This window comes from Aquarana catesbeiana, linkage group LG13 (genome assembly GCF_042186555.1).
Source record: "Aquarana catesbeiana isolate 2022-GZ linkage group LG13, ASM4218655v1, whole genome shotgun sequence".
In the NCBI taxonomy this organism is placed as follows: Eukaryota; Metazoa; Chordata; class Amphibia; order Anura; family Ranidae; genus Aquarana; species Aquarana catesbeiana.
The window spans coordinates 79202223-79213230 of NC_133336.1; the positions used below are offsets into that span (position 1 = coordinate 79202223).

Genomic DNA, 11008 nt, shown 5'->3' on the forward strand with positions numbered 1-11008 from the left:
CAAAATTCCACGCATGCTCGGAATCAAGCAGAACTGGCTATTGAACTTCATTTTTCTCGGCTCGTGGTACGTGTTGTACGTCACCGCGTTCTTGACGTTCGGAATTTCCGACAAGATTTGTGTGACCGTGTGTATGCAAGACAAGTTTGAGCCAACATCCGTCGGAAAAAAATCCATGGATTTTGTTGTCGGAATGTGCGATCGTGTGTACAGGGCATTGGAGTAAACCTGTTCTCAGGGGTTTTTTTTACTGATTGCCTTCTAAAAATGCTAGCTGCCTGGCTGTCTCTGATTTCTATTACAGAGCCAGTGGCCTGGAACAAGTGTGCAGATTAGAAAGTTAGCACTGCTGGCATACATACCTGTTCTACTTGTGTGCACACTGAAGTCACTGGATCAGCATGACAGTGGGGCAACTAGTATTTCTATCAGGTAAACAACCAACATATCGTGCAGGTTTCTTTTACATTTTCACATTATTATTTCACATTATTCATAATCCTCATGGTTTGTTTTTTTTTTTTGTTTTTTCTACATGTGAATGGATGTAAAAAAAAAAAAAACATGCATCAATTTTCTATTCATTTTATGGGAATACCCACATAAAATAAAATGTCCGCAGCAGCAGTGTAGTGTTTTATTGTCATTAGCACTTGTATATGATTTCCAGGGCTGCCTGATAACTTACTACATCTTACTGAGTATAATAGGTACTTTCACACAGATCTGTAGCAAAATTGTGGTAAAAATGTATGTTTTCACCACGATTTTGCTGTGTTTCAGATGCGTCTTTGGGTTGCCCGCACCTGTAAAAAAAATGGACATTGTAAGTAATGTAAAATTTTGGTGCGTTTTTTACCACGATTCTCATTCATTTCAATGGGAAGCTGCGTTTTTGTTTTTGCTTTTTCAACTCGCCCACTACCCAATTATTGTCTTTCTTACATTTGGCAAAATGATACTTATATTAGGCCTGTACCTGTTCCTGATTCTAGTGGGGTGTTGGCAATGCACAGCCACTTGTCAAATTTTCTATGTTGCAGGGCCCGTGTCTGTGCCCTGCATGTCCATAACACCGGTAAAGAGAGCAACAAGATAAATGTATGTTCACCAAAGGTGCAGTTTTGCTTTAGAGTCTACCTGTTGGCTTCTTGTGACTTTAAAATATTAAAGATTTTTTTTTTTTATATAATAAATATGTTATACTTGCTCTGTGCAATGGTTTTGCACAGAGCAGCCCTGATCCTCTTCTTCTGGGGTACCCCGCGGGCGCTTCTGGCTCCTCCTCTTCAGCAAGTGTCCCCATAGGGAGCCACTTCCTATGGGGGCACTCGTGTGGGCTCGCTCCCAAGCTGCCCTGTCTGTGTCTATCGACATAGACCAGGCGGCTTGGCCACACCCCCCCACTCCTCATCACAGCATTTGATTGACGGCAGCCAATGGCTCCTGCTGCTATCATTCTGCCCAGAGAGAAAGAACAGAGCCAGGATAGCCTTGGCTCTCATGCACAGCACTAGATCGTGAATGGACTCAGGTAAGTATTAGACCCCTTTCATACTGGAGCGTTTTGCAGGCACTATAGCGCCTACAAACCGCCCTAAAATTGCTCCATTCACTCCAGTGTGAAAACCCGAGGGCTTTCACGCTGGAGCAGTGCGCTGGCAGGGCGTCAGAAAAAGTCCTGCCAGCAGCTTCTTTGGAGCGGTGAATGAGCAGTGAACTCACCGCTCTCCTCCACCGCTGCTCCCCGTTGAAATCAATGGGGCAGCGCTGCGATAGCGCTCCAGCGGTGTTTTGCGGACAGATTTAACCCTTTTTCAGCCGATAGCGGGGGGTTAAAACCACCGAATAGCGCCGCTAAAACGACGGTAAAGCGGCGCTAAAAATAGCACCGCTTTATAGCTGTCACCGGTGGTGGCACAATGTGAAAGGGGTCTTAGGGTTACTGGGGGATTCGGTTACAAAGAACGTTTTTTTACCTTAATGGATAGAATGCATTAAAGTGGTTGTAAAGGCCCAAGTTTTTTTTTTTTCCATTCTATGCATGAAGGCAAAAACCTTCTCTGTGCAGCAGCCATTGGCTCCTGCTGCTGGCAATCACAGCCAGTGAGCCAATCAGGAGAGAGAGGGTGCAGGGCGGAGCCACGGCTCTGTGTGTGAATGGACATGGAACGAGCCTACTTGGGTGCCCCCCTTTCCAGTGGGGGCAGGAGGGAGGGTCCAGGAGCACCAGCGAGGGACCCAAGAAGAGGAGGATCTGGGCTGCTCTGTGCAAAACCATTACACAGAGCAGGTAAGTATAACATGTTATTTACAAAAATTTAAAAAATAAATAAAAAGCCTTTAATATAATTTTAGGCTTTAGAACCACTTTAAATTGTTTGGACCAAGCTGGTCCAAATGAACGGTTTCCTTTACTAACAGATGCGTCTGCCGGGAGCGCTGTATAAACTGTATATAGCATCAGCTAGATATGTATACAATATTGTGTTCCGGCAGCGGAATGAGGACTTCCTGTCCTTCTCCCCAAACAAGATCGAGTCAGATTAAGCACTGCCAACCATTCACAGGAAGTCTTGTACAATACAAGGCTTCCACTGATTGGTTGAGGTGGAGATTGCGATATCATTCACCTCTCCACCTCAGACAATTAAATTTCATTGATGAAATACAAGGCTGTGCAATTATTTAATGCGTAAACACAACAAGCAAACTCGCGCATGCACTGTTGCTTCAACATAAGTGTAAATGGAGTCTGACAGTATTAAGAACGCAGACTACTGTGCTATTCTTCCCACACTTGTTTGCTTGTGTTGCCTCACAAACCCTGTTGCTAATAAAAAACAAAGGAGTGAGCACACACAAAGCTAGAGTCACAAGCTGCACCCCGCTGTACACAGCACTACATGTATTGGAGACCAGACTCTACAAGCTCCAACTCACAATGATCATACATGAAAAAGTAGGAGCGTCCCAGATTACAAACACATTACATTAAACTTCATTCCGCAAGACAAGTACTAACTTAAGGCCCCCCCACACACACATAAAATAGGAAATTCACACAACATTTCCATACAAGGAACGATCGTCTAATTATCTGATCATTAGTATAGTGCTTTCAACAGCCAATTCTAACTTTTCAGATGACAAAAAACTGAGGGTGCAAGGTGAGAACATTTTTATCGTAAGTGACAACATCCGATTTTCATTTAGGGCTGGTTAACACCACAAAAACATACTCCACATCCGTTCCGGATGCGTTTCTGCGTTCACGTATTTAATGCCTTTTCGCACGTTACGGTGTGTTTTTGATGCGTTTCTGGATGCATTCCAGATGCATTTTTTTTTTCACTGTACTAGGTTCTGGTGCGTTTTTGATGCGTTTTACAGCGTTCCAGTACAGTCCAGTGCAGGAAAAATGCAGCATGTTCTACTTTTTTTTTTCTGGAACTGGAAAGCCCTGGAACTGACCGCACTGGTGTGAACTATGCCATTGGAAACCATATAACCTTCTTTCCATGTGTTTTTGATGCAGAAAAAACAAGTACTGGACTGCATGTGGTGTGAACTGGCCCTTAAGCTACTTTCACACTGAGGCAGTTTTCAGGCGTTTTAGAATTTAAAATATCGCCTGAAAACTGCCTCCCATGCCACACCCGTGTGAAAGCCCGAATGCCTTCACACTGGGGCGGTGCGCTTGCGGGATGTGAAAAAAAAGTCCTGCAAGCAGCATCTTTGGGGCGGTGTAGGAGCGGTGTATACAGCATTCCAAAACCGCCCCTGCACCTGGAATAAATGGGCAGTGCTTCAAAAGTGCCTGAAAAGCGCTTTGGAAGCGCAGCAACAAGGGCAGTTTAACCCTTTCTTTGGCCGCTAGCGGGGTTAAAAGCATCCCACTAGTGGCCGAAAAGCTCAGCTAAAACGAGCAGTGCTTTACCGCCAACGTGGCTGCAGTGTGAAAGCAGCCTTAATGTGTACAGTAATTGTATGGAAATAATTGAATAGCAGTAAAACGTCGCTAGTTTTAGCCACGCTTTATCGCTATTATAGGGGGCTCTTTTCGGCCACTAGTGGCTGAGGAAGGGGTTAAAAGCGCCCAAAAAGCGCTTTGCAGGCGCTTTGGCAACGCTGCCCACTGATTTCAATGGCAGGGGCGGTTTAGAAGCGATGTATACACTGCTCCAAAGACACTGCTTGCAGGACTTTTTTTCCCGTCCTGCAAGCGCATCGACCCTGTGTAAAAGCACTCAGGCTTTCACACTGGGGAGGCATGAAAGGCCCCTAAGGCTCCATTCACACTAGCGCGTTTTTTGATGCATTTTGCATTTTGCAGACATGCATGGGAATTTTTTAACATGGGTTCCTATGGAACATGTTCACATCAATGCCTTTTTGTATCTCTGCATTTTTGGAAAGGGTCAGGGACTTTTTTTCATGCAAAATGCAGCGTTTTGCATGTAATACAATTCAATGGACCAGCATCAAAAACGCATGTGCACCGTTTTTGCAGCGTTTTTGCCGTTTTTTTTTTTTTTTACAGTTTAAAAAAAAAAAAAAAATGTAAAAAAAAAAAAAAAAAAAAAAAAAACGCAAAACGCCGCAAAAACGCTGTAAAAACGCTGCTCAAAAACGTGGCAAGCATGAAAAAAAAACTCCAAAAACGCTCAAAAGCAACATGCATAGCGTGTTTTTTGATGCATTTTGCAGAAATGCATGGGAATTTTTTAACATGGGTTCCTATGGAACATGTTCACATCAATGCATTTTTGCATTTGTGGAAAGGGTCAGGGACTTTTTTTCATGAAAAATGCAGCGTTTTGCATGTAACAGAATTCAATGGACCAGCATCAAAAACGCAAGTGCAGCATTTTTGGCTTTTTTTTTTTTTTTTGTAACTGTATACAGTCTAAAAAAAACTGTAAAAAAAAAAACTGTAAAAAAAAAACCCAAAACGCGGCAAAAACGCTACAAAAACGCTGCTCAAAAATGTGGCAAGCATCACAAAAATGATGTGAATCGAGCCTTACAGGCGCTATTTTTAGTGCTAAAATGAATGAAAAGCGCCCCAGTGTGAAAGGGTCTAAGGCTCCATTCACACTAGCGCATTTTTTGATGCATTTTGCATTTTGCAGAAATGCACGGGAATTTTTTAACATGGGTTCCTATGGAACATGTTCACATCAATGCCTTTTTGTTTCTCTGCATTTTTGGAAAGGGTCGGGGACTTTTTTTCATGCAAAAAGCAGCGTTTTGCATGTAATGGATTTCAATGGACAAGCATCAAAAACGCAAGTGCACCGTTTTTGCACCGTTTTTGCACCGTTTTTGCCGGTTTTTTTTTTTTTATCTTTTTTTTTTTTTTTTTTTTTTTTTTAGACTGTAAAAAAAACTATAAAAAAAAAAAAAAAAAAAAAAACGCAAATCGCGGCAAAAACGCCGCAAAAACGCTGCTCAAAAACGTGGCAAGCATGAAAAAAAAACCTCCAAAAACGCCCAAAAGCAACATGCATAGGTGTGAATCCAGCCTTAGGCTGGATTCACACCTATGCATTTTTAGTGCTTTTTGCAATTTGCAGATTTGCTCTACAGAACATGTTCCATAGGAAACAATGTTAAATGGACTTTAGTGCAAATCTGCAAAATGCAAAAACCATTAAAAATGCATAAGTGTGAATCCAGCCTAAGGCTCCATTCACACTAGCGCGTTTTTTGATGCACTTTGCAGAAATGCATGGGAATATTTTAACATGGGTTCCTATGGAACATGTTCACATCAATGCCTTTTTGTATCTCTGCATTTTTGGAAAGGGTCAGGGACTTTTTTTCATGCAAAATGCAGCGTTTTGCATGTAATAGAATTCAATGGACCAGCATCAAAAACGCAAGTGCAGCGTTTTTACAGCGTTTTTGATGCGTTTTTGGCTTTTTTTTTTTAACTGTAAAAAAAAAAACGCAAAACACGGCAAAAACGCTGTAAAAACGTGGCAAGCATGACAAAAAAAACTCCAAAAACGCTCAAAAGCAACATGCATAGGTGTGAATCGAGCCTAACTGTGCCACAATATAGGGGGAGAAATTAAACAAGGCTTTAGGCCTGATTCACACCTATGCATTTTTAATGCTTTTTGCATGTTGCAGATTTGCACTACAGAACTTGTTCCATAGGAAACCATGTTAAATGGACTGTTGTGCAAATCTGCAAAAAGCACTAAAAATGCCTAGGTGTGAATCAGGCCTTAGAGATTGATTAATGCACCTGGGCTGCTACCTAGATGCCTGGAAAACATCTACTCAGTGCCGATACTGATACCTAAAACATTTTGTAAAAAATAAAATTTTAAAAAGTGTGTATTACAGGAAATCTGTGGTCTCATTTTATAATATCAGCATTGTGATAGCAATACAAAGTTAGTTATTTTTAACAATCCAATATAGACTGACTTGAGCATTCTTATTTCATGTTGTGATTGATGCCTGGCTGCCAGCTATCTCTTTGCACAACTTATGGATTCTCTGCATCCCTAGCCGCTTCTGCTTTTTTTTTTTTTTTTTTCAATGGTGCCTTGCTGCCTGCACTGTACTGATTACTGTACTGACTCTGCCTTCTGAAATACTTCCTCTTGGCAACCCTTGTAGTTCAGAAGGCGGGTTCTGTGAATTCTGTGACACAGCAGTGCCTACTCACAGGGCCGAGTGAATCGGTGTCACACAATTCAAGGAAGTAATGCATGAGAATCTTCACAAACTTCAAGGTGGTAATAATCCATATTCCCATCACGCACATTCCTGGAGGAAGCTCTAAAGTCCTGGGTGATGTAGCAACCACCAGCTGGAGACTGGATCATGAAAGCCACAATAAAGATATTTGCCATCACACCACGGATCTTCAAGTTGAGTCCAACTGTTTTTTTTATTGAAGTATGATCACATCACAAACAAAGTGCAACTGTCAGGGCTGGGCTCAGCCCTTCCTTCTCTGAGCTGGACGCTCAGCTGTCGGCTAATTGCCAGCTCCCATCTCTCTCCAGTTACCCAGCTGTTGTTGATTCTGCTCGTCAGTCCCGCCTACTTAAAGTCGTCCAGCTCACTTGATCTCTGCCTTCGCCAACATCACAGAGACTTTCTCCTGCTGAAGACTTGCTCGATTGAAGTTCCTTCTGTCTCCCGATCCTGCTTGCTGTACTACTACGTTTATCTCTGGCTCTCTGACATTTGCTTGGCTGACTACCCGATCCGGTTACTGAACTCTGGCTTGTTTTGACTACGCTTACTCGGTTTCTCCTATTATTATTATTATTAATAAACAAGTGTGATTTAACTATACTTCTGTCTCGGTCTGATTCGTGGTTCCTGACAGCAACGTGCAACTCCTGACGAAGGCTCCTGCGTAACTCCGAAACGTTGCACTTTGTGATATGATCATACGTCAATAAATAAAAACTATTGGACTCAACTTGAAGATCCGTGGTGTGCTGGCAAATATCTTTATTGTGAACTTCAAGGTGATTCATAATAGGTGTGGGCCACAAATAATTGAAATACAATGTGGAAAAATATTTTAATGATTTTACATTTTCACCATAGAACTGCTTTATGTTGCAACACAGCCCTTGGGCTTCGTTCACATCAGTGCAATACGGGAACGTTTTCAAAATCGCACACTTTTTCACAACACACAAAAGCCCTTTGCACCCCCCCCCCCCCCCCCCCCACGCATCTTGCAAACACATGCAGTAACATGTGCTGTGATCTTTTAAAATAACGCATGCACCTTTTTTTTTGTGTGTTTCTCGCACATAGGACAGATCTTAAAAATAAATGGGTTGCCCTAAATGTGGTGCACAAAAAAAAAAGTGCATGCTCAATGCTGAGAGCGGAGCCTTAAAGCTGAACAACAGGAAAGGGTTACATGTCTAGGAGGGCTGCAATGAGCATTTAACCCTTGTGTTACAAGGGCAGACCCCCTTTAGGGAAAATGTTTCCTTACCGCAGGGCTAACTGTAATTACAATAGAATACAACTGTCCACTACTAAGCTTCATGAGCCGCCCCCACCTTCAAAAAAAGCGGATCAGCTCTGCAACTAAACCCCATCTGGACTCTTCTTCATACTTGGTATGGGCTGTAGCATGTCCAGATAAGGAACTTGGGTAAAATAAACTAGAAATGAAAACAAGTACGCAGCTTTGTTTTGAAAGCAAACTATGTTGCTTAGTTCTGTAGGTACCCCCTCCATGATTTCTAAAGCCGTTCCAGGCACCCAGCACTCTTTATGGTTACAAAGCAGCTCCTCTCACACAGCAATTTAAATCCCAGACAAGGGGAACTGGGGATACAACAGGAAATGGATTTAAGGAAGTATGTCTCCTTCTCCGATCCAACGTATGCAGGATCGATTAGGTTTTACAGGAAGAGGTAAGGCTGGGATGCACACATTTTACCGTCTATCATAAAAAAGACCATTCTACTACCGTGTGTGTGAACTACTGCTGAATATTATTACGGGAAATAAGATTGATGACGATTGTGTAACATTTTGCTGATCCCATAATGAAATCTTTATTTATTGCTGTGACTGAAAAAAAAAAAAAAAAAAATCAGCAAAGGTTTTTATGACAATCCAAAATTTGGGATTTTCTTTAATTCCCAATAAAAATGACAAATACAGAAGGTCATTCTCCCTAACAGGGACACAGACAGAAGTAAAAACCATACAGATGTTCTAACCCCTCTCCACTCTAGCCAAAACTCAATTAAAAAAAAAAGTTTTGCCTCCAGCTTTGAGCCTCTTCTCTGTTCTCCTTCGCATGCAAAGGCCACCTAAACTGTATAAAATGGTTCTTTTTTTTTTTTGTTTTGAATAGAGTAGGAAAGGATTAAAAATCTATCAGTTAAAGTGGAGCTCCGCTTATCTGCCTTCCCCCCTATGGTGCCATATTTGGCACCTTTCGAGGGGGGGGTACCTGTTTTTGACAGGAACCCATCACCCACTTCCAGGAGAATGCTCTGCGACAACCTCGGCCCTCCTCCTACTTCCTCTGCCACCGGACCAATTCAAAAGCACAGTGCATTTTGTGCATGTACAGTAGGGAACTGGGAAGCTGAAAGGTTTCCCTGCACGTTTCGCTTACTACGAATGGCGGCAGCAGCACCCGAGAGCCAGAAAATCGTTTGAGGGGTAAGTGTCCTGATATTAAAAGTCAGCAGGTACGGTATTTGTAGCTGCTGACTATTAATTTTTTGGTGGGGGGCGGAAATCCTCGTTAAATGTTCACTGTCTATATCCCCCTGGGGAAATGTCACTTCCTGTCCTAAGACTGCAATCAAGATGAGAGGAAATCACTACAAAATGAAGGAGGTTATCCTCTTAGTTGTCCCCATTGGATCATTTCCTCTCTACTCTTGTTCTGGTGACAACCATAAAACCTCCGATCTCCCATTGCTCTCTGTTTCAGTGACAATGGTCACCAGGACAAATCGGATTGGATGAACTTAGCGACGACACAGGCAACAAGCCCATTTTATTTAAAGTTTTGACTATATGTACACTTTATGGTCCTGTTACGTGATGTATACTCAGTACCACCTTAAAAATAGAAACACACACAGAATTTACAACAGTAATGGGAACTAGATACAGAACAACTGTCCAATCACAGATCGTGCCCAGTGTCATCCATTGTCACTACAACAGGCAGATCTATTACCCCTGACACCCACATCACACATGTGTCCGGGCTATGCTGTGTATAAGGAGTGTACCTACCTGTGTGCATTATATAAGGAGGAGTGTACCTACCTATGTACATTGTAGAAGACATGTACTTACCTATGTGCATTGTATAAGGAGTGTACCTACCTGTGTGCATTGTATGAGGAGTGTACCTACCTACATTGTATGAGGAGTGTACCTACCTATGTACATTGTAGAAGACATGTACTTACCTATGTGCATTGTATAAGGAGTGTACCTACCTGTGTGCATTGTATGAGGAGTGTACCTACCTACATTGTATGAGGAGTGTACCTACCTATGTGTATTGTAGAAGACATGTACCTACCTATGTGTTTTGTATGAGGAGTGTACCTACCTACATTGTATGAGGAGTGTACCTACCGATCTGCATTGTATGAGGAGTGTACCTACTTACATGCATTGTACACACAGAGGATAAGGGAATGGATGCAGAGCTTGCAGAGAAGTGTGCAGTGTACTCGGCTCTATCCCTTATAATTGCGCTCAGATAACAATATTAGGCTCCTCTTACCTTTTGCTGAGAGGTCGCACCCGGAGAGCTACCCGTACATTGGCCATTTGTACATGTAGAGCTCCTCATGTCCAGCCCCGATCTCCGGCACACACGAAGCGGCTCTCCCCGGACTCCCCCGGGCTGGACGCTGAGGAACTAGGCGTGTACTTCATCAGAGCACACTGCACGGGGTAGGCGGGGCCTGCTACAATAACAATCTATTGCCTGGGCGTGGCTTCCCTGAAGTGTGTCCCTATCCTGTCCCTTCTCTGCACTGGGCGGGATAATCCCAGCCTGCCCGGCCAGTCACGGAGCTGCCCCTTTAAGGAGGGGCGTGTCTAGCTGTCAGTCTACAGAAGAATAGTTTGTAATCACTAGGGAAACATGTAGCGTCCTCCTCATACACCGACTACACCGCTACAAGGACACAACTCCACTGACAGCATACAGAACACAAATAAGCAATGGAGGAGTTATGTCACTAGATCACATTCCATTCTGTCATTCCCTTTAGTATGTCCCCTTATACAGGCTCACCATGAACAATGCGGAGTATTCCCTTCATAACCATATTATAGATCAAAAACAGAAAGGGGAAAAAAGAGTACACAGCTGATATCTAAAAAATGTTTATAAAAATTCAATATTTTATTATTATTTATCCTAAAACACTATACATCTCCCTACACAGGATGGGTCACTAAACGTCCCTCCATCTTCCCTCCTGTCAGTACTTGGCCTGCACATTATACTCCT

At 42.7% G+C, this 11008-nt stretch overlaps 1 protein-coding gene across 2 annotated transcripts in view; it reads right to left on the reverse strand.

Annotated features, from left to right (window-relative positions):
- The window catches only part of STARD9 (StAR related lipid transfer domain containing 9), a 241619-nt gene extending 231185 nt beyond the window's left edge, over positions 1-10434 (reverse strand). For both annotated transcript variants that reach the window (XM_073610372.1, XM_073610370.1), the window contains exon 1: positions 10271-10434. In XM_073610372.1, coding sequence (XP_073466473.1) covers positions 10271-10317 — 47 coding nt within the window. In that variant the 5' untranslated portion in view covers positions 10318-10434. The remainder of the gene's footprint in view (positions 1-10270) is intronic.
- Between the last annotated feature and the right edge of the window lie 574 nt (positions 10435-11008).